The 25,330-nt window shown below is 37.3% G+C and overlaps 1 protein-coding gene across 1 annotated transcript in view; it reads left to right on the plus strand.

Moving 5' to 3' along the window:
- Positions 1-1,370: 1,370 nt before the first annotated feature.
- The window catches only part of LOC124621526 (kinesin-like protein KIF23), a 143,144-nt gene continuing 119,184 nt past the window's right edge, over positions 1,371-25,330 (plus strand). The window contains exons 1-3 of the mRNA XM_047147147.1: positions 1,371-1,483; positions 1,744-2,301; positions 24,897-25,061. Of these exons, the coding sequence (XP_047003103.1) occupies positions 1,473-1,483; positions 1,744-2,301; positions 24,897-25,061 (734 nt within the window). The 5' untranslated portion in view covers positions 1,371-1,472. The remainder of the gene's footprint in view (positions 1,484-1,743; positions 2,302-24,896; positions 25,062-25,330) is intronic.

Here is a 25,330-nt window from a genome sequence, read left to right on the forward strand (position 1 = left end):
ATGAGAAAGAACCAATTCAATAGACTGTTTATTTAGCTAAAAATCACTAGTTTAGATTGATAAATGACATTTAATCAGTCTTCTTTGGCTTTGGAATTCATGGTGACTACTGTATTGGCCAACTTTGATGCAGTCACTCATTGTTGTGTTTTGTATTGCCTGTACTTGGAATCTCATCGCGGCTATTGCTCATTGAACAACTTCTTGATGTGATTTTTTGTATGTCCATTCTTTTGGCATCAATTACAGCCTGAATATGACGTATTGAAGCGCCGAAACTGCAAAATGAAGAAAATCAGAAGGACATCTGTAGGTGTTTTATTTTCTCACAATCTGGATGTGATGCTATCAAGATCAATGGCTTCTAGTTCAGTCTTCGCTATTCTATTCTGTTTGTCTTCCAGGAATGATATGAACAATGGACTTGATACATCTAATTCGGTGTCTTCGTTGTACTGTTTAAAAGTACATTCCCTAAAAATAACATCACTTACTTTCTGAAGAATTGATTCGAAAAACCTGTATGCTTCACAATATCCTACTAAGATACATTCAGTAATCTGACCTTGTCTTTCCTGCTGACTCCCTTACTGGCAAATGTTTTTTAGATGTCGAAAAGATTCATCTTCTTGTTAATTCATAATTCTTCTGATGTTTTGTGTAAATTAATTGGAGATTGGGTGATTAAGTAGACTGCGTACATTGCCGCTTCTACCCTAAAAGAATCTTCTTAGTTTTTTGATATTGTCATCGTTAATATTTCCATTTCCTGCCTTGTGTATTTATTTTTGCTAAATATTTTTTTCCGTAGCGACTACAACACGACTACAATCACCCCGTTTACATGGGGTTCCCAAAACCAGATCTCGTAAAACGATTTCCCAATACCACTTCTGGGTGGTTACGTACACACTTCAAAATTCTGGAAATACGCTTCTAGTTGACGGTTTTCCATTTCTGCAATCGATTTTCTTATCCTTGTAAACTCAGCCGTTTTTGAAATGTGCTTGGGCTGTCAGGTCTCGTCTTGTTTTTAAAAATTTTCCGCTAATATGGACGGCGTGGCTTTTTGTATAGTAAAATATGAGTAGAAATACGATATTAGACTGGAGCTGTTTGTACCTCGTCTAATTGAAGAGAAATAGTGATTGTGCTGACTAAATTAGAAACTGTAATAGCTGTTTTCCAGGCGCCACATTTAACTGGGCCAGTAATCTGTTTCAGACCGTCAGCGAGAAACGGTTTTGTAAATTGGTTTTTCATCTTTCGGAATATGAGTCGCATGTAAACGTAGTGAATGCTGGAAGTTGAATCGATCATGGCAACCGTACAAAGACGCGATTTGTTTGGTACATCTTTGGTGGGATTATCTTTGTAACCGTCTGAAACGGCCAGAGCGGGTTTGTTTGAGTTGGTTTGAGTGAAACAATCCGACATTTCAGTATTGTGTGTTGTGCTGCTCAATGTGAAACATGAAACCAGTGTAAGTACAAAAATTTCAATAGTTTGCGTTTCAACTAATAATAAAGCGATTTACGTATTCTGCAATTATCCATTATTCTTTGTTTTATATTGACATTAAGTGACAGTGTTGGCGCTTGCCAGCTGTACTAGTACGGCTTGATTTTGTTATGTACGCTGAGTGTAGCAATATGATAAAGTAACCAGTTGCATCCTAAAGACTGAGTGCCGAATTTAACAGGGCTCACAAATTAATCATTTCTTTTCTTTCTTAAATTATAGGAGAAGCAGAACTCCGTTCAAGAAAACGCCGTCGAAACAACGGAGTTCAGGGCGGGATCCTGTGAAAGTGTATTGTCGTATACGGCCGATGCAAAATGATAACGATGTGTCTTGCATGGCTGTTATTTCGCCTAGTACTGTTCGTCTTGTTCCTCCTGAGTCTTCAGTTAACTATCGAAGTGGCACATACAAAGAACTGCAGTATACATTCAAGTTTGTTTTTGACGAAACAAGTACACAGAAATTTGTATTTGATACTGTTGCTCTACCCTTGGTTGAGAATCTCATCCAGGGGAAAAACGGGCTCCTCTTTACTTACGGTGTGACTGGAAGTGGAAAAACTTTTACTATGACCGGTGATATGACTAATGGTGGTATTATGCCGCGGTGCTTGGATGTGCTATTCAACAGCATTTCAGAATTTCAGGCCAAGAAATATTGCTTTAAACCAGATAAGATGAATGGTTTTGATGTCCAGACTGATGCTGACGCGTTACTTGACAGGCAAAGTGAGATGCTACAAATGCTACAGTCGAAAACACCGAAGACTCCTAGAAGGTAAGCGGGCCTTGTGCTGTGATTATATCCTGTTTAAAGCGTTTCCACTGCGTGTAATCATGAGCTTAAACAGGTATCCTCAGATTTTCGTTCCCTATAATAGAATTTTGAGTTACATAAATCTCTTAATTGGTTTTCGTACTGGTTGATTGCGTAGTCACAAATCCCAACACTGGCACAACAAACTATATTAAAAGTTCGGCATTTTGGATAGATCTGCAGTCTTTAATGCCATGTGGCATATATAAGGATGAAACCTTGGTTTTCTTATTCATTTGGAGTTTTGATGGACATCATTGATAAACATAACACTTTCTTAATGGAAGCTTCGTTTGTGATCTGATTTCAGATAGTACAAGGTGAGTGCTACCTCGTTAAACTTCTTTAGACAGTAGTGCTGCTGGTATCTTGTTGCATATGCATTAAGCCCCAGAATCTTTGGTATAGGTGTGTTATCCCCTGACCTGAGTTATGGTGGATTAAAATTCCAGTATGTAGTGTAGACAGGTTGTCGTAATTCTGGGGATTAGGTGAACTGTTAAATAGTTAACCAATTAACAGCCAAACTGCCATGTTTAAGTCTAACATATATCTTCAGTTGTCTCTTTATTCATCCATTAACAATAAACATTGTATAGATGTCATCAATTACAATATATTTTCTGATATTTCATTTGTTTCAAACCTTTGATTATAAATACAAATATTTTACATTAGCATAAATAAATAGTATTATTTTTCCATATTCAGATATTTTTCGATGTTATAAAAACCGTGTGTTTAAGATCTACTCTGAATTTGTGAAATTCTTAAATTTTCTTTCTTGTGGCAGGCAAGACACTAAAGTATTTTGGGATGGTAGTTTACACTTTTTTGGTAGAGTGCTTCTTTGTGGGTGTCTCAGGAAAATCATCTCTGTTCCTTGTCTCTTGGTTATGAGCCTGATTATTTCATGTTGGAAATTCCTGGTGAGTTTTCAGAAAGCAGACACATTCATAGATGTGTAATCTAGGAGGAGTCATTATTTTAAATTCTTCAAATATTTCCCTACATGACTCTCTGCAGGGAATCCCCTTCTAATAGCCCTTTTTTGAAGTTTGAAAGCATTTTTTTCCATACCTGTATTTCACCAGATCACACCATGTCTGAGCAAACTGTTTATATAAGCACATAGCAATGATTAAGTGTTGCAACAGTCCCAAAGCATTCTTAGCACATAGCAGCATTTACTTGGTTTTTTACTCAAAACTTGTAGCTGCTTTTCCCATCTTAAGTGCTCATCCACCCACATGTGTAGGAATTTTGTGTATGGAGCTTGTGCAATAACATAGTTCTCTAACTCGGCTTTTACTCTTCTTCTAGCTTTACTTTTAGTATTACTGAAATTCATCAATACCATTTATCTTCATTTATGATCAAAGCATTGTTGCTAAACCATTTTGCTGTCTCATTGTCCTAGAGACACTCTGCTGTAGATTATTCTCAGTGTATCCTTTTATGAAAATGCTACTGTCATCAGCAAACATCATCATTTCTGCCACTGTCAGATGGTTTAGCAGATCGTTTATATACAACAAGAATAACAGAGGGCCTAACACGGAACCCTGGGGCACTCCGCATTTAGGACCATTTTCATGGATTGGGAGACTGCCGTTTCTGTGGATCTTGTATTATGTTAGAAATCAACTTGTCAGTGCAACTTAACATACAAAAAAAATTATCCAGATACGCAAATGTTGACATTGTTGTTGTTTGTTTATATACATGTGATGACAACACACACACACACACACACACACACACACACAAAAAAAAAAAACCACCACCGTTAGGTGAATTTATCAACACCATTTTTCAGCTTTGACCCTGAAATAGCATGATGTCACATATGTGCAAATAGGAAGACAACATAACACCAACAATTATTCTCTTGTATGTGGGTAGTTTTTTAAAATTTGAATTATGGTCACGGTGATCTCTAATGTAGTCAAAGGCCTATATAAGATTAAAAGGCCACAGTTTGGCAGAGTGGTATAGAATGTTTTTCTTAATCCAAAGAAAGTATGTATATCAGTTTTTTGGTGTTTTTGGGATTGCGTAAGCACATTATTGGCATCTGCACAAGATTTTGTAAATATTTATTGATTTGTACTTCTCTTACGCTGTACATACAAGTAGGCTAGTAGGCCTATTTGTTTACTATTGATGAACATTGGTGTCCATATGTGTTATTCATGAAAATTGATTTTTATTGAGATAAACATAAGACAGGAATGAAAATTAGTTGTGTTCCTCTTAATGCTAGCAATTTGAGTCTGTAACTCTTATATTCCGTAGTTTTTAAAACTATATTTGAAAATGTCTATTTTTTCATGAGCTGATTGCCAGAGTCCTTTATTCCCTTCTGTACCTATGTGCACTTCAGAAAAGAGGAGCACACACTTTTTATTGGTGAAAGTTAGAGTGGACCAATTGCATTTTCTTTTTATTTTGTGTACGCTATATATAATATGCAACAAAATACTCATGGAGTGTTTCTTCATAGATTTCATTTGAACTGGGAGATGAAAACAGTGGACGTGGCCACTATTGCTTGCCCAAAATGTGGTTATTATGTGGTTGGGTCGACCGAAGGGTGCGATCCCACTCGTCGGCTTTGAGCCGTGACGTAAGGCTGTTGTGGTGTGTGGCGTCACGACGGCGCGGAGTTTAGTTTGTGAGAGAAGCGTGTTTGTAGGTGTCGTTTTGATGCGATCGGTGGTGCTCTCTGGTGGTGTGTTAGGTGATGTTTTTGGTTTAGTTTGTATGTGTGGCGTGTTTATAGGTGGCGTATTGTTGCGGTCGGTGGTTTTCTCTGGTGGTGTGTTTATGGGTAGCGTGTTACGTGGCGTATCGGGTTCATTTGCGTGATAGCTTTGCACTTGTGTGGTATAGGGACTGTGCTTTCAGCGGAATGCCGGCTGCTGGTGACCGAGCGGTTCTGGCGCTACAGTCTGGAACCGCGCGACCGCTACGGTCCCAGGTTCGAATCCTGCCTCAGGCATGGATGTGTGTGTTGTCCTTAGGTTAGTTAGGTTTAAGTAGTTCTAAGTTCTAGGGGACTTATGACCTCAGCAGTTGAGTCCCATAGTGCTCAGAGCCATTTTTCAGCGGAATATTTCTCAGTGAGTTAATGATTTTAGTTTTGTTATTTCGACGTTAGAGTAGTTTTTTCTGTTCGTCTTGTGTGAATTTTGGTATATTGCTTTTTTTATGTCGTTGGTAGGTAGGGATATGACTGACAGGGTCAACAGTTTTCGGTTGTCGGCGATGATGGAGGACAGTGCGTTGTCTCTAATAAAATTTCTTCAACTATTCGGATTTTTGGATGAAGTCGTGAAGTGTTCAGTGTGTCGACAAGAAATGAGGCTTACTTAAAGTTCCGGCGTTTCGGACCAGGGAGATGTCGTAAGGATAACAGGTCAAGGAAAGTGTTCGATCCCACTTTTGTTTGTTTGTTGTGTTTTTTGAGTTAGTGACGATTGTGGACGTGGTTGTAATTTTTGGTTTTATGATTTGGAATCGGTAGTTTCTGTTGACCTATATAGGTCAAGGGAAGTATTCGATTCCAATGTGTGGTTGTGGCTGTGGGTTTTCCGGTATCGAGAGTTGCTGTTGAGCTATATAGGTGAAGGGAAATGTTCGATTGCAATTTGTGGGATCGGGAACTATTGTTGAGCTACATAGATGAAGGGAAGTCACCGATTCCAGAGGATATTGTGTTTAGTGGAATTTGGGGAGTTTTGTGATGTCGGTTTTTTCGTCCTTTTGTGTGGTTTGGTATGGTGGTGTGTGTCTAAATTTCTTTATATTTACTGTGTCCCCATCCGAAAACCCCCAATTTCCCACGCTTGTCCCGTTAATATCATTAGGTTTTTTGTGTTACGTGTGTGTGTTGGTTTTTCAATGTATTTTTGTGTTTGTGGTCATGTTTACGTGATGACGTCGTAGGCGCCATATTGGAGTGGTAGTGTATGTTTGTTTCCGCCATATTTGTGACGTCATGGGTCAAAGCAGACGGGTGGAATCGGACGCTTCTGTATTTCCATGTGGTTTCACTCCTTGTGTTCCTAATGGTTTAAAGCCAACTACTGCCTTCAAATGGTGGGAGACCCTGTACTAGTTCTTTATTAGCACAATTACTTCAGGACTTGATGAGCTGAATATTCTGCCTTCCGATCTCAGATGTTGTGAATTGGAAGGTAAGGTGTGGTGCAGTTTTGTCACATACACCACACAGCCTATACGAAGGGACTCTTTCGATACCCATTGTGTGTAGGTGTTTCCTAATGTTCCCATGGTCTCTTCATTAGTGCAACTGCGAGTTTGGTCTGTCTCCTGTTAAAGTCCAGGATTACAAAACTTTTCGCATGTGACTTTGGTGTCATTGACTTACCATTATTTTGTTTTTGGATCCTAGTCACACACTCTACGTGATGCCTTGTGATTGATTTGTAGTTTCGATTTGACAGTGGTTAGGACAGGTTCCAGTCAAATAAATGGAACTGTCACACATGTTCTTAACTTACCAGTTTGTATATTGCCACTGATTCCTTAGTGACCTTTAATATTGTTGCAGGGGCTGACAGAGATTTCAGAATTGCTTGGTTGTGAACAAATATTGAAGTCCTATAAAAATTCTTATTCATGCACACTCTGATAATGGATATTTCTGCCTGGAATACTGTGGCCAAGCGCCTTAGAAAGATGCACATCCTTGTGCCGTGGCCCCAGTACCTTAGTTTTTGACCAGTCAGTAAACCAGACTATTTTTCCTGCATGGTGTCGTTCATTCTTTCGCTGCTCCCTACTTCCACTCATTAAATTTAAAGGTTTATTGAAGCGGCTGGAAGTTACTGTCATAATCAGTTGGCATTTTTCAACACATTCAGTATATTGCTGTGGGTTTACAGATGTCCTGTTATTTCTAGTTTCTAGCCTAGCTTTGTCGCTGCCACCACTTCAATTTTAACCCACTGGTGTAATGGGGTCATGTCCTGCATGGTCTCCATCCCAGCTGTGGATGTGCTGCTAATTCTGTGTGTGTATGTATTCGTCCACAGGCTATTTTGTACAGTAGTAATAGACATGTCAGAAACATGCAGAAATAATATATGGGTCAATGAAGTGAAAACTGTATAGCAATAATGGGAACAAGGCATTTCCACAAATTCCTTGGCATTGCAGAAAACTTAGTTTGATGCTACATAACATCAGAAACCGAAATTTATGAGGATCATTGTGCCAGTAAAATTACATCTGTCTTTAAAGTTGAATGGCATAGTGGTATGTGTGTATGATGGACAGTGGTGGCTTGCAGAGATTAAAAGAATAAGTTTGGAAAACAATGATGTTCTTGCATATTTTTACCACCCTGCTGGCTCAAGAACATCATTCAAGAAATCTACTAGTGACAAAGTTTGGATGCCAATGAAAAATATTTTAAGGTACTTTCAGTGGTTGTACTTACCACAGCAACTGGGAGGTCTTATTCTATATCACACAAGCTCTCTGAAGAAGTAAGTGTTCTTAACATTCACCACCAGGTTTAGGAACTCTCATCTCAAAGGATGTTAATGGAATTTATTTAAATATGTCAAAATAATATAAATGTTAATCTTAGTGATGTTTCCCCTTTTTTACATAATTCAGTACATTACCTCAATAATTGTTTCTATCCCGCCAATAACACACATTAATAGGTAACAGCCATAAGATCAGTTGTAGAGTAATGTGAATTATTTCCTTGTTTTCAAAAATTCATATCTTTGTTCAGTCAGATATCAATGCTGAAATTTTTTCAGTAGGCCTATGTTGCTATCATACAGGTGTACAAACTGTGCAAAATCATATTTTTATATTCAGTCCCACCTGAGATAACTAACCCCAAACTTAACAAAAAATGAAAATTTTCAAATTTCAAAAAATTCAAAAAAAATTAAGGAAACAGTTGTAAGTGTTCTTACCCTATATGAGGATAGTAGTGTATGATATCTAATTATAGGAAAAAAATAGACTCTCACAAATTACTCCTTGTTTGTTATTTTTGGGCCTAAAAAGTGGATTTTTGAAAACTTGGATGCCAGGCTTTGGAGGTCATTTTTACTGGTTATTTTTGAATTTAGGGTATTTTGTGTAATAGACAGTGTTGTAGAGTGCACTTTTCTAAAAACAATCATGTCAATTGCAATGTTGTAACATAACCCAGTGCAGAGATATTCAAATTTTCACTGATGTCTCCAGACTGAAAAATTGTCGTGCACCTACAAATAAAAATTGCCGCCATCCAGTTAAGGTGCAAGGTAAATTATTTAAAAAAAAACTGTTTTGAACTTCTCAAATATAGGGCAATCACAAATGTTGTTGTTGTTGTTGTCTTCAGTCCTGAGACTGGTTTGATGCAGCTCTCCATCCTACTCTATCCTGTGCAAGCCTCTTCATCTCCCAGTACCTACTGCAACCTACATCCTTCTGAATCTGCTTAGTGTATTCATCTCTTGGTCTCCCTCTACGATTTTTACCCTCGACGCTGCCCTCCAATACTAAATTGGTGATCCCTTGATGCCTCAGAACATGTCCTACCAACCGATCCCTTCTTCTGGTCAAGTTGTGCCACAAACTTCTCTTCTCCCCAATCCTATTCAATACTTCCTCATTAGTTATGTGATCTACCCATCTAATCTTCAGCATTCTTCTGTAGCACCACATTTCGAAAGCTTCTATTCTCTTCCTGTCCAAACTGTTTATCGTCCATATTTCACTTCCATACATGGCTACACTCCATACAAATACTTTCAGAAATGACTTCCTGGCACTTAAATCAATACTCGATGTTAACAAATTTCTCTTCTTCAGAAACGCTTTCCTTGCCATTGCCAGTCTACATTTTATATCCTCTCTACTTCAACCATCATCAGTTATTTTGCTCCCCAAATAGCAAAACTCCTTTACTGCGTTAAGTGTCTCATTTCCTAATCTAATTCCCTCAGCATCACCCGACTTAATTTGACTACATTCCATTATCCTCGTTTTGCTTTTGTTGATGTTCATCTTATATCCTCCTTTCAAGACGCTGTCTATTCCATTCAACTGCTCTTCCAAGTCCTTTGCTGTCTCTGACAGAATTACAATGTCATCAGCGAACCTCAAAGTTTTTATTTCTTCTCCATGGATTTTAATACCTACTCTGAATTTTTCTTTTGTTTCCTTTACTGCTTGCTCAATATACAGATTAAATAACATCGGGGAGAGGGTACAACCCTGTCTTACTCCCTTCCCAACCACTGCTTCCCTTTCATGTCCCTTGACTCTTATAACTGCCATCTGGTTTCTGTACAAATTGTAAATAGCCTTTCGCTCCCTGTATTTTACCCCTGCCACCTTCAGAATTTGAAAGAGAGTATTCCAGTCAACATTGTCAAAAGCTTTCTCTAAGTCTACAAATGCTAGAAACGTAGGTTTGCCTTTCCTTAATCTTTCTTGTAAGATAAGTCGTAAGGTCAGTATTGCCTCACGTGTTCCAGTGTTTCTACGGAATCCGAACTGATCTTCCCCGTGGTCAGCTTCTACTAGTTTTTCCATTCGTCTGTAAAGAATTCGTGTTAGTATTTTGCAGCTGTGGCTTATTAAACTGATAGTTCGGTAATTTTCACATCTGTCAACACCTGCTTTCTTTGAGATTGGAATTATTATATTCTTCTTGAAGTCTGAGGGTATTTCGCCTGTTTCATACATCTTGCTCACCAGATGGTAGAGTTTTGTCAGGACTGACTCTCCCTAGGCCGTCAGTAGTTCCAATGGAATGTTGTCTACTCCCAGGGCCTTGTTTTGACTCGTGTCTTTCAGAGCTCTGTCAAACTCTACACGCAGTATCGTATCTCCCATTTCATCTTCATCTACATCCTCTTCCATTTCCATAATATTGTCCTCAAGTACATCGCCCTTGTATAGACCCTCTATATACTCCTTCCACCTTTCTGCTGTCCCTTCTTTGCTTAGAACTGGGTTTCCATCTGAGCTCTTGATATTCATACAAGTCATTCTCTTATCTCCAAAGGTCTCTTTAATTTTCCTGTAGGCAGTATCTATCTTACCCCCTAGTGAGATAAGCCTCTACATCTATACATTTGTCCTCTAGCCATCCCTGCTTAGCCATTTTGCACTTCCTGTCGATCTCATTTTTGAGACGTTTGTATTCGTTTTTGCTTGCTTCATTTACTGCATTTTTATATTTTCTCCTTTCATCAATTAAGTTCAATATTTCTTCTGTTACCCAAGGATTTCTACTAGTCCTCGTCTTTTTACCTACTTGATCCTTTGCTGCCTTCACTACTTCATCCCTCAAAGCTACCCATTCTTCTTCTACTGTATTTCTTTCCCCCATTCCTGTCAATTGTTCCCTTATGCTCTTCCTGAAACTCTGTACAACATCTGGTTCTTTCAGTTTATCCAGGTCCCATCTCCTTAAATTCCCACCTTTTTGCAGTTTCTTCAGTTTTACTTTACAGTTCATAACCAATAGATAGTGGTCAGAATCCACATCTGCCCCTGGAAATGTCTTACAATTTAAAACCTGGTTCCTAAATCTCTGTCTTACCATTATATAATCTATCTGATACCTTTTAGTATCTCCAGGGTTCTTCCATGTATACAACCTTCTTTCATGGTTCTTAAACCATGTGCTCTGTGCAAAATTCTACCAGGCGGCTTCCTCTTTCATTTCTTAGCCCCAATCCATATTCACCTACTACGTTTCCTTCTCTCCCTTTTCCTACACTCGAATTCCAGTCACCCATGACTGTTAAATTTTCATCTCCCTTCGCTATCTGAATAATTTCTTTTATTTCATCATACATTTCTTCAATTTCTTCGTCATCTGCAGAGCTAGTTGGCATATAAACTTGTACTACTGTAGTAGGTGTGGGCTTCGTATCTATCTTGGCCGCAATAATGCGTTCACTATGCTGTTTGTAGTAACTTACCCGCATTTCTATTTTCCTATTCATTATTAAACCTACTCCTGCATTACCCCTATTTGATTTTGTGTTTATAACCCTGTAGTCACCTGACCAGAAGTCTTGTCCCTCCTGCCACCGAACTTCACTAATTCCCACTATATCTAACTTTAACCTATCCATTTCCCTTTTTAAATTTTCTAACCTTCCTGACCAATTAAGGGATCTGACATTCCATGCTCCGATCCGTAGAATCACATATAAAAAAATTAAAATATTTAAAACTGGTCAAGCCACCATCATTGGACCACTTCTTATGGATTGACCCATGTACATAAAAATATTAGCAAAATAGGATCAGATTAGGTGGGGATAGGGTGGAAAATTGGCCACAGCCTAATCAAAGCAACCATTCCAGCATTCATCTTGACAACAGGGGCAAACTATGGAAAGCCCAAGTCAGAATGGTTGGATGGTGAATAATCCCCAGTCCTCCTGAACGCTAGTCCGGTGCATTAAGACTGGAGCAGCCCCTCGCTTGGCACATGATTGGGAGGGGAATAAATAATAATCTTCATTCTGAGAACGTGCACAAAAACTAAATAAATGAGCAAGAAATTCTGAAAATAAAAACAGTGCTGAAGTGAAAAAACCTGAACAAATTACATAACACTCAGAAAAGTACAAAATACACAATAAGTCAATCAGTGATGTTGGTTTGATTTAAAACACGCCTCAAAAAATAACATGAGACTACATTATATGGCAGTGCTGAAAGGTTTAAAGCAAGAATGCACGAAAACCTGCTGACACTACAACTGTCACAGTTAGGTTAGCACCAGATGTGTTGCGCCTCATTTGAAACAGAGGAAAAAGAAAACTAATAACAGAAACATGGAGGGCCTAACAATCCTATAAGCTAACTAATGATTTTTATTGTAGAAAGACTTTTCAGCAGGAAATGATTTTAACTCGGATCTAAAAGCCATTGCCATCTCCAACCTGTGTCTTGGCAGTGCATTATGAAGAATAGCACCAAACTAGCTCACATGTGTTAGAGTGAGAGTTGTCCTGTATGTAGGGATGCACTGTTGCAAGTATAACTGTGGTAATTGGAATTGGCTAACGGGTCACCAAGTCTAGCTCTTGTTGTCAATTCATGTTTGCATACATAAGAGGAAGAACAGTAAGTGGATACAACTTTTTAAATAGCGGCTTGCAATGAGCCCTAGCCGAACTATGTGAGAAGATTCGAATAGCCCTTTACTGTAGTGTAAAAACTTCATTTAAATGACTATTAATTTTTACCAAAGAAAATTATTCCATAAACTAAAATGGACTGTAATTACCCAAAATAACCCAGTCTGGCATAATCTGGGAAGCATAGCTGGACCCAAGACTGTTAATTGCTAATGAACAAAGTTAGCTATTTGAGTAGTGTATTAATTTTAAGTTAATTTTTTTAATTAACTTTGAATCCATTATTCATTAGATACTATTTGTAACAAAAATGACACTGTACTGCACATGGAAATCGTGTTCTGATAAGTTCAGGCCGTGTAGGTGTGTGGCTACAGGCCAGGGTGCACGCAATTCATGGAACGGTAGAGTGCAAGTGATAATGTCTAGATGTTGGCTGTTGAGAATCTATCAGAGCTGTTGATTAGAAGTAGTAAGAAAACAAATGGGAAAAGTTGTAGAACATGCTTTGAGGTATGAAGCTGCCAAAAGTTCAACAAGTAGATATACTTGATGCGGCATTGGTGGAAGCAGCAACAATGAAGCCAAATTCTCATTGAAGGCTGCGGTATTTCTTGGGGAAAACGTTCTAGTAAGTTCATTTATTAAATATAATACCCTTATATGCTAGAGTGCAGCAATCAAATGACATCTTTGTTGTCAAAAAGTTTTGTCTGCTAAATGAGCCTCGCTGTCAGATTAAAAGTTCTATAACATGTTGATTTTCATGAAGGGAAATATGCATCTTACATCAGGTACTATATGATTCTCCTCTATTTTGATTCTTCCATGATTTGGCACTAATAAGAATAATTATAAAACTACCATCATCTGGGACAAGATAAGCACCTTTTTTAACATTCTTGTTGAATATTTCTTTTATATATAGATTAATATTCATAGTGATTTTTATTATTGTTCATTATTTCTATAGAAATGTCCATATGTACTGTGTGTGTTATATTTTTCATATATTAGTAGGAAAGAGTTTAAAGGGGTGATATTACCCCATGATGTGGGGTTACATTAACATTTCTCAGGTTTTATTATTATTAGATCCATATGAGGTACAATCCATCTGTCACTTTTGATGGTTGGCCTTCCTTTGTGTCCAAATTTGTTCCATCCTTTCAGAATGAAGTCTCTTTCATCAGACCATGGTATTCTAGTCTGTTTTCTAATTTACCTCTGACCAACTTTCTAAGTAAATGTCTTTTGCCTGGATGTTTTTCTAGCTGTAACGCCTGCCTGAGATATACCAGCTACTTTAAGATCCTCCTTAATCATAGCAATGTTTAATTGGCTCAATTTTGACCTTACTTTTGTTTTTGTAGAATTCTAGGATTTATTTTGGCAACCTAGTGGGTGCCATTCTTTTAATGTGCCCATAAAATTGAAGTCTTCGTTTTCTTGTGTCACCATACAACCTACAAGTTTCTCCAACCAGAAATTTTGGGATCTAATATTTTCCTGGTAATCTTTCTTTCTTTTGAATTTCTTCAGTATCCCTTTCTCTATTTAATTTAAAGTTTTTGCTGCTTAAAGACATTCAGGTTTGATTACAGTGCTGTAACGCCTAAGTTTACTGAATTTAGAAGGTGATTTTTTATTATAAATATTGTGTTAATCTGGATGCAGTTATAATTTTTTGACAGCGATCTTAGTCTGTAGCTTTTTCCAGACCATTTTCTTGTATGGTTTTCCCCAAGTATTTCAACTGAGAAAGCCTTCTTATTTTTCCGTATTTTGTGTTAAGAAATTTGGGGTTTGTTTGTTGCATGTCGTCATCCGTTTTTTGAGTGACATTTGTAGTCGTACTTTTTCTGCAACTTCTTTAAGAACTTAGATTTTTAGTTGAGCTTTGATAAGATCCCTAGTTAAAATTGCCAGATCATCTCCAAAGGCGAGACAGTCAACTCTCATATTTCTTCTGCCTGACTTGATTGATCTATATTTTGACTAGACTTTTGCTCTTGCTATTCCGTAATCATCTTTTCCAAAACACAGTTAAACAGTAATGGGGAGAGTCCATCTTCCTGTCTAACACCAATCCTTATATAAAATGATTCAGAAATTTCTCCCATGAATTTAACTTTAGAGCTAGTGTCCGTTAATGTTGCCTTAATCAGTGTTAGTTTTATTATCTATCTCTTGCTCCTTTAAAATTTGGACAAGAATTTTCAGTCAACTGAAGTCGTAGGGCTTTATAAAATCTGCAAATGTACATACTGTATTGTTATAAGAAATTAGTTTCAAATTCAGAATTTGTTCCAAACAGGAACTGTCTGATCTAAAGCCTGCTTGATATCCAGTGATTTCAGGTTCTAACTGTTCTTGGGCTTGACAAAGTAAATAATTCGAGAGAATTTTGTTTGCAACCGGGACAAGAGACATTCCTTGGTAATTATTAACATCAGTTATATCCCCTTTTTTATTCAATGGTTGAATTAGAGCAGTTTTCCAGTCCTCAGGTAGTTCTGAGTTTGCCAGATATATGCTGTTAGTTGAGCGATCTCTTTTATAGTGTTAGGGCCAGCTGATGTTAGTAGTTCTGCGGTTATACAGTCTTCTCGGATGCTTTATTGCTTTTAAGTGTCTTAATTTGTTTAATCATTTCAATTTCATCAGGTTCTTAAGTGTTGTGGTTGCTGTTGTTAGTTTGCTGTGGTTGGAATTTATTCACTGGTTCTGGATGGTGTAATAGTTCTTCAAAAAATCAGCAAGTACCTTACAATTTTCCTGTTTAAGAGCCAAACAGCCATTTTCATTTTTGGAGCAAGGTTGATAATAAGTTTTATTTTGAATGTTTTATAACAGTTTCTTATATTGCTCTTTTGGAAGTCTTTTTAAATTTCTAGAAGTTTGCATTTTCGTAGTTTCTTTTAGTCTGTTGGCTTAATTTATATCTTTCTTTTCTTACAACTAGAAAGATGTGATACATATTTTGTTTTGTTACTATTCCAATTTTTGAATGCCTCATGCCTAGACTTAACTGCTGTTTTACAATTCACTTTCCACCAAGGTTGTTCTTATTTATTTTGAAGCAGAATTAAATTTTGTGCTCTTGTGACCTACTTTTCTTTTAGGCTTTGCCAATTGTTGGATTGTTTTTTGTCAAGTTTGCTTGTTAGAGTTGGAGTTGTTTTAGCAGTGTCAAATTTTGGGATAACATTTTATGTTTTTGAAGAGTTCTCGCTGTTGAAGTTTTACTTTTGTTTGCATTAAATAATGGTCAGAATCTGTATTGACCCCTTTCCTAACTTGGACGTTTGTTTTATTATAAACGTGCACAACACACCACTGAGCGAGGTGGCGCAGTGGTTAGTACACTGTACTTACATTCAGGACGACGGCGGTTTAAACTCGTGTGACCCTCCTGATTTAGGTTTTTCGTGGTTTCCCTAAATTGCTTCAGGCAAATGCCAGGATGATTAGTTTCAAAGGGCATGGCTGACTTCCTTCCCCATCCTTCCCTAATCCGATGGGACCAGTGACCTTGCTGTTTGGTCTCCCGCCCCGAATCAACCAACCTAAAAAACACCACAAAAAACTTTTACTGACAAAAAACATTAAATCCTTCTACTAATATCCTGTCTGGAATTTTATACAGAATTTTGTGCTCATCAGAGTAGCTCTCGGGGAGGCAGCTTGCCACTTATATAACAGAATGGGGCAGTGAATATTTCATCTTCGTTTGGAGCAAATGCAGTTTTCATCGAGCCAGTGGAGTGAAGCCCAGTTACTTAAACTATTTATTCCTTCGTTGCAAATTTTTGAGTAATACAAACACAGTAAATAGTTTCTTACCCCTTTACACCCTCCCCCCGTACTATCATCATAACAGTCATTTGGGAAAAGAGTTTGACACTTGCTCTTATTTTAGTGAGCAGCAGGATTAAAGTCACTTTCATCAGTTTCCAGAGTGACTGGCAATTTCATTACACGAGGCTTATCTGCTGATGAAGATTTACCATAAGCTTTGGAAAGATTTTACTTAGCCTTAGAGAGCTTATTAGCTGTGGATGACTTGGAAAAACTTGGCTGAGGATAGTTTGTAACATTTGTACCAGCAGACAATTTGATCTTACTTCGTAGTTTAGACATATTTTCATTTGATGACCTTCTGAGTGATTTTGGGCCAATGTTAAATGCATGAACAAACCATTTTATCAGAGCGCACATAAATTTTCTTTGTTTTTGTATTTGGATGTTCACCTGGGAGTTTAGCGAGTACAGATTCTTATTAAAATTGAAAAGATCACTTCTTCCAGTATTTCCTTACCCACATCTAGGTACTGTCTTGCACCTTGATGTTTCGCAAGTTCTTGGCATTGTAGTTCAATTTTTTATTTCGTTATTGCTTTGCTTTATTTATATAAACGGGTACTTTATTCTTTAACGTCACAGTCTAATAAAGTTATAGCCTATTGTACCCATTCTTTACAGTTAAAACACAAATCTCAATATAAAGCTTATGCAATAAAGAGAATACTTGTAACAACAGACTGTCGGAGACTGAACATGAATTTAAATTCATTGACACCCCAGTCTTAATTTGCAATCAATGTTTATAAATTACACTTTCTTTTTACGCAATATTTAGGCAGATACATATGGATTAATGGAAATTCGGTTATAATACTTGGGGGTCAGTGTCACTCCTGAGGGGAAAAAAGTTATGCGCTCAGTATTATTTATTACAGAAATGTGAATTTTTATTTGTTGAAATTGTTTGTACTCTTAAAAAGGTCAGACAACTTCATTAAACTGTGTGAATTTGAACATATAAGAACCTGATGATGATAAAATCAGCTATTTCTTCTGGACCAGGAAAGTTCTCCCAATTAAATTTATGAGCAGATATATAGGGCTTGCATCAAAAAAATTTTTAGCTGTACTATTTTTTACATTTTATTTCAAAGTGTGTGAATTCGAACTAACAATTTCTGTTGCATTATAATATAATTTTTAGTTTATGCAGGAAAGGAAAGGAAAGGGTGAAAATGGTCCTGGGCTCAATGATACCCCCAGTTGGTCAGAATCACCCTGTTTGACAGTAAATGATAAAACTTTTTTTATCTATCTTCGATGTCAGCCAGAAAATTTTTATTTAAGCAACAATAATAATTTAATTCACTTGCTCATTTCACTACACTGACAACATTATCTTCACTATTACATGTTAGTGATTAACTTTAACTTCTGATAATTGTCCTATAAGATAACACATTAACATTTAATGAAGTCAACTTTTTAATAACTGATTAACAATTAATGAAGTTAACCTTTTAATTTACATTGCACGGATATGATGGGGAGCAAACTTTAGAAATAATTCTCAGATCAAACCATGCACAACTGAGTTTCTATGAGAGAATAATTACATGATATGTCTAGTTCGTCTTGGCCAACATAGATAAAACAGATAGATTACAGACTCGTTTCGTCCAGTAATAGATGGAGATCTGCGTTTTGACTCATCTTCCCAAACTATACATAGCCTGTTTTCTTCACTTTTAGGATCATCCTGTTTGCATTGAACCATTAATGCAAGGACTTGAGGGCTTTATCAGTTGCTGTTGACAGAGATTCCTTAACGTCAGTCACTTTACGCTGGTATCATTTGCAGACAACATGATCTTGACAGGAGTGTCTGATGTGTATATATCATTTATGTAAACAAGGAATCAGAGAGTTGGGGGGGAGTCTAAACACACAACCTGAGGTACACTTATTTTGAACTTCCTTGAATCAGATACTGATCTGATTTTATGACTAACATCAGCTAATGAGAGCTCCACAACCTGTAATCTATTTTGAAAATGTGATTGAACCCAAATGTTTTCTATTCCTTTTATCCCCATCTAAAAGAATTTCGTGACTGTGTGAAACCTATTGAAAGAGCTAAATTAACCCTGACAACCCTATTATCAAAATTACTACCTTGTTGGTGCACTCAGTCATCTCTGTTTCTGTACTTCTATCTTCTCGAAAGCCATGCTTATTATTATTCTGTAGGCTGTGTGGTCATCTATGTATTTTGCAATTTGTTGTTTCATTAATCTCTGAATTACTTTAGAGGATGCAAGAGGAGTAAAATGGGTAGGTAATTTTCAACTTTATTATTATCTCCACACTTCAATAAAGACGTCACTTTAGATATTTTTAATCGTTCAGGGAACACCTCATTAGTGAAAGAGATAGATTAACAATATGAGCCAATTAGTGTACAGATTATAAGTGACATTGGAACAGCTACACCAACTGACATTTTGCATTTGATGCTGTTAATGACATTTACTACTTTTTGCTCATTAGTTCAAACAAACCTAATGTTCTTCACTGCTGAGCAAACCCAGAGTTTATCCTGATAAGTGAAATTTAAGCCAAGTGTTCTGGAAGCATATTTATAAATCATTTATGTATTTTTGCTAGTCATTTCTGCCATCATGAGCATTTGTAAGAGTAATTTCCTACTCTTCATTGCATCTTCCCTGTTTCATCTTTTACAATATTCCACACAGATTTCGATTAGTTGCTCTACCTTCTTATTATGTTGTCATTTCTAAGAAGCTTAGTCTTTGTGGTTATCTGTTGATATACTTTTCTATAAAGCTTTACATGTTATGTAGACTGGGATTCTGTGCATCCTTTAATTTGAGAACTGAGCGTTTTTAAAGTCCCACAGGAAATTGTAATTTCTGATGTAATATAGGAACTACATGTAGCGACTAGGCATTAAAGGGCTCTAGTCAAGATTTACAAAACCATGTTTCAAAACTGGAAGAGATATTGAAAAGAGAACATCTTAAATCATTATTAGTACTTTATTGTGAAATTCTGACCAGGATTCATTACTTACACTACCAATACAACGAGCATAATTTTCTGTTGAGAAAGCTGTACCATCTTAGTGCCATGCTGAGCCCCTTAGCAGCCATCATCTGCTCTACTTTGTTCCACCATACTGTATCCCCGTAAAAGGGATATTTGTTACATGCCATATGTTTTATGTTTAATTTGCCTTGCAGTTTTAGCTCTTAATACAAAAAAGTGTTAAAGGCATAATCCATACCACTTGAGGCATGGGGCTTAACTTCATAGCCTCGGATGTTATTGAATTTAGCATATGTTAAAATTCAGGAGTAAGTAACAAACACGTACATTTTTGTTTTCTCCAAAAAAATTTCTGCCCCGAGATGCGGGTCTCCAAAGATGACAATGCGAACACCATTTTTAACTTGCGAATTTCCCTGCCTCGAGGTGACCGGGTGTTGTTTGTCCATCAACATCATCACTGACTCGCAAGTCGCCGCAGTGGCATCAACTAAAATGGACTTGCAATATGGCGGCCCAACTCCCCTGCATGGATCCCCCTGGCCAACAATGGCGTATGATCATTTCATTTTTTTCTGTGTTGTAGTTGTTCAGTGCTAATTTGCTTACTGAAGTGGCTTCTAAGAAATCTGAGTTCTGTGTCTTCATGAGGAATTTGCCAGTTGACACAGTTGCAATGTGTGTTGTGAAAAGGACTGCTTGAAATGTCTTCTGACTGGGGCCACAGGAGAGTGAAGTATGCTGACTGTTTGCAAATCCATAAGAGAGTTATATACAAGACAAACAAAAAAACAGACTTTGTTCAGGTTGGGAATAAGTGTTCTCATTTGAAGATGCTGTGTCAAGGTGTAGATGTTTCCAGTGACAACTTTTGTGTGTTCTAAATGTGTTGACAGAATAATAATGATAGTATCTGAACAAGGTGAAGCCTCCTTTGGTGCAGATTTCATGTCAATAGAGGAAGAATTGAATACCCTGAATCAGTCAACTACAGAGGTAGGTGTTAGTCCTGTTAAGAAAACGTGGCCACTGAAGCTGAGTCATAAGCTCTATGCATCAAGAAAGTGCAGAGAAATTACTAAAGCTATGGATGAATACACTAATCAAATCTGACCATACTCTTCAAAGTAGAAATTCCATCTTCAGAAGAAAATGAACCAAAGGACTTTGCACCTCTTGCCAGGAATTTTTCACAAATATCAATTCAGCTGTTGAATATTGTGCATCCTACAGTGAAAAGGTGCAGGTTATAACTATTATTTCAGAGACATTTTCAAAGAAAATAATTTTGAACCACATTCTGTCAGTATCAAAGTACATGGTAGAGAAATCAAGTAACGTGATGTCTGTAAAAGGAGACTTTGGAAGACCTAGACCCTATTATGTTCATCCTGTAGAAGCAACTAAAGTTCAAATAGCGCAATCCTTTTATGTGAAGTTCAAATGTTGCAGTCATTTTATGTGGAAGATAAATGGAACTGTTCTCGCCAGAGTGCCAACTAAAAAGACACTGTAACTGTTGAAGGTTAAAAAGTTGCGAAAGTGAAGAGTTACACAACATGCAGTATTAACGAAACTTTTGCAATTTATAAGAGCAACTATACAACTTCAGATATTGGAAGATCAAAATTTTGTGCACTACTATCTAAATGGGCAGTTCCACACCTACCTAGAGATGTCTATGTATTCTGCGTGAATTTTGACCTTCGTGTGTTAACTTTGAAGAACTTATTGGAGCACGTGACACGACACCTTGGTTGGGTGTGTGCAGTCATTAGTAGTCTGTGACATAAAGCAAGAGACTTGTTTGTTTCAAGAATGGGGTGATTGCCCTGGAAAGGGAGGACTATTTTTACAGACACTTGGCCTGGAAGACGTAGCAGATAACTCTGCAGTAATTACATATGCGATGTGGGAGGAAAATAAATTAAGAAAACTTTTGCCTTTGACAGTTTCATTGATGAACTTGGGAAATGGTCAGTGAAAGCAGTAACACACCAGCATCTGAAGAAATTGCAACAACACATTGCAGAAGTAAAATGGTGTGTACAGGCTGAACTATGTTCAGTGCTTCACTGTGATTTTGCTGAGAACTGGTCTGTAATTCGCCCACAAGAAGTACAAGGGTATCACTGGAGTAATGACCAGGTTTCAATTTTTAGAGAAGTGGCATGTTTTCAAAAGAAGATCATAAGTGTTGCAGTTATAAGTAATGACGCAGGACACGACTCAGCACATGCTTTGCTAGCAATGCACAAAATTCTTCAGCTGCTAACAAGGGCAAAGGTGATCATCATTATTTCTGATGGTGCTACTAGTTATTTTAAAAATAATTACCAGCTGTTTGAATTAAGTCACTTATGCCAACTGACTGGGTATACAGGGCTACTGATGACAGGAAGGCGTCCTGTGATAGTGAAAGAGGCCTGCTGAAGCACCATGCTACAAAACATAATCCTTCCAGACCAAATACAGCTGCAATTCAGAATGCTGAGGATTTTATGAGTCGTGAAATCTTACACATCCACAGCCCTCATTCTTTTGTCCAAAGAGGAAATTGAAGAATTCCATGAGCAGAATAAAGAATGGTCCAAACAGCCTACTCCTGTGAAAGGAATTCAGAAGACACATTTTTGGACTCGGTGATGAGAGAATTCATATTGCACGCACTTTAAACGGCAAGAAAGAAGAAATTTTGCTCATTCGGCCAACACCTCGGAAACAGCAGGATAGTATTCAGATTCACAACCTGAGAAGGGGGTTTGTTTGTGGTGTGTGTATGTATGACTCTGACTGGTGGATTGCAGAGGTTATAGACACCAGTTATGAGTTAAACGAAATTGTGGTGAACTTCATGCTACCACATGGATCAGCTGCTGGATATAAGTTTCCAGTTGAAGGACAGCAACACCATCATCAGTGCTCACTTCCTGTTCACAATGTTTTGAAGATTGTAAGTGCTCCAGTTCCTATTGGTTCAACAAGAAGGCGTCACTCTGTATCAAAGGAAGATACTGAAGCAGTGGAATACATTTTTAGTTCATTGAATGGCTAATTTCAGTACAAAACAGTGATAATGTGGTAATAAAACAGCTTTTATGTATGCCAAAAATTTCAATTGTTTGTAAAACCTATTTAACATAAAAGTGGAAGCTCCTTTTCAGGGAATGTAGAACTATGTGGTACTGAAACTTCCTGGCAGATTAAAACTGTGTGCCCGACCGAGACTCGAACTCGGGACCTTTGCCTTTCACGCGCAAGTGCTCTACCATCTGAGCTACCGAAGCTGTGAGGACCGGGCGTGAGTCGTGCTTCGGTAGCTCAGATGGTAGAGCACTTGCCTGCAAAAGGCAAAGCCGGCCGAAGTGGCCGTGCGGTTAAAGGCGCTGCAGTCTGGAACCGCAAGACCGCTGCGGTCGCAGGTTCGAATCCTGCCTCGGGCATGGATGTTTGTGATGTCCTTAGATTAGTTAGGTTTAACTAGTTCTAAGTTCTAGGGGACTAATGACCTCAGCAGTTGAGTCCCATAGTGCTCAGAGCCAATTGAACCAATTGCAAAAGGCAAAGGTCCCGAGTTCGAGTCTCGGTCGGGCACACAGTTTTAATCTGCCAGGAAGTTTCATATCAGCACACACTTCGCTGCAGAGTGAAAATCTCATTATGTGGTACTAATCAACAGAAAAAAAAATTAAAATTTTATAGCTTGGCATTTTTGAAAAAAAAATTCCATAAATATTAAAGTTCAGAATGCTATAGTAAAAGAACTTTGACAGATAAGTCCAAGTGGAGGATTTCTTTGTAAACATAAAGCAATTGTCTTTCAAATAAAAAAAATGACAAAATATCTAGAGCTGTTCCAGAGATACAGCATTTTAAACTTTTTTCTAAAATTCACAATTTCAGAATGGTATGTGTGGTCTCATCTTTGGAGGGCTGTATCTCAGAGCAGATTTATTATTATTTTTTTATTTTTGAGAAAACAAGGTTAAGGTATTACTGCAATCTTTATTTTGCATTCATATTTGTTGCCCGTGCCTGTGCCTTGGGCAATACAGCAAATCAGTCTTAAACCACAAACAAAATTTTTTACTTTTTATTTTATTCCTCTCTAGTTGCAATAAATTGTTAAACTTCAGCAGTGATTAAGTATGTGAGACTGTGGATAATATTTAAAACATATGGCTAAAAGATATACCAATATGTGCATGAACCTCACGCAGTTTTAACCATTATTTTTGAGCAATGATTAAATTTTACCTGGCTCTTACCCTGTAGAACATCACTGAATGAAAAAATATTTAATCTTAGATTGCTTTGCTCACAAAGTTTGCAGTTTCCTTATGGTGAGTGTGGAATAACTCCATTTTAGTATTTGGACTATATTGCTTTTCTAGTTTCCATTCCTTAATATGTATACTAAACAACTTAAAACTTCATAAACTGACAAAAATTAGACTATTATGCCATATCCCCCCCTCCCCATCACCAAAAAAGGATAAGGGTTGAGTGAAGCCTTACATAAATACATAGGTGTAGATTTTTTGTGTGCCCAGTATATGTGAATGACCTGCTGTGCAACATAAATATTAGCAAGAGTGTCAATCACCGTACTAGAAGAAAACGTTAACTGAAGACCAGCCGTAGGTAGGAAAAGTATCGTATATGTCAAAAATAAGTCATCAGTTTGCTAACATGATTAGCTTCACAGCTAAATAAAATAAAGCATCGCAGTTCTGATCTGTGAAAATAGGGACGTGATGCCTGACTGATGATCATGTGCACACAGTTGACACTTCAAACATGAATTTATCAAATATTGTTCCTTTTTGGACTGTGCTACTTGGCAGTTTTATTATTAAGACATGTAAGTATTCGTGCCTAAATTCTGAAATTGTCACCCTTCCCTGCTGTGAGACTGCATTAAATGACCCCTCATTTTTATGTACAGGGTGTTCTAAAAAGAATGACCTGTTTTTAAATTGAATTATTTATTAGGAAGAAGGGCTTAACGCCAACAAATTGCATACGAAATTACTCAGAAAAGACAGTTTATAAAAATCCGTCATAAATGTTCAATATGTCCTCTATTGGCTGCACGGATAACATCTAGCCAATAGCCGAATTCATCCCAAACTGAGCGTAAAGTGTCTAAAGCTACAGCAGCTGATATTCTTGTTTTTAGTTCAGCAATGTCATGAGGTAAGAAAGAAATATTTAGTGCAAAATCGAATATGAAACACCCGCTGAAACGCGATCACTGATTGAGTACGACTAAATTCAATAACGCAATACGCCTTCTGTTTCACGGGCGACATATTGCGTGAGACTGGCTGCATGCTCCAGGTCAGTGCTTGTAGCAACATCTAGCAGATTTTTTCGGAAACTCTAGACCATCTAGTGCTGTTTCATTTACCTAGTGACATTTGTCTCAATATTATTACAAGTTAAAATAGTCATTCTTTTTGGGACACCCTGTATTTTTTAGAATGGATTTTTGTGTTTAATCTGCATCTTTTTTGTTTCCAGGAAAGAACCAAATTATATTGAGGACCAGAGAGTGAGCGATTCAACAAAATTGACTTGTGCTGAAGAAGACAATACATATGCAGTATTTGTCACATACATTGAAATTTACAATAACAATACATATGATCTGTTAGAAGAAATACCAGAAGATTGCTTGAGGCAAAGGTAAAGATTATTTCCTAATATCAAGCATCAAATTTAAAAGCTGAAATCTGTGATTTTTGGTCCAAATCAAAAGAGTTGACTTGAAATGTTTGGTTTCCTTATAGTATTAAACTCCTTCATCTATGACTACAAACTCGATATCTAAAACCTCAACATCGGTGGTGCATTGGAATATGGTATAGTCGAAAAGTAACACGGCATTGCTATACAGGGTGATTCAAATTTTCTTCTTTACGGTATTCTAGGGCTCTTATAGACTGACTTAACAG

Source organism: Schistocerca americana, chromosome 1 (assembly GCF_021461395.2).
Source record: "Schistocerca americana isolate TAMUIC-IGC-003095 chromosome 1, iqSchAmer2.1, whole genome shotgun sequence".
NCBI lineage: Eukaryota > Metazoa > Arthropoda > Insecta > Orthoptera > Acrididae > Schistocerca > Schistocerca americana.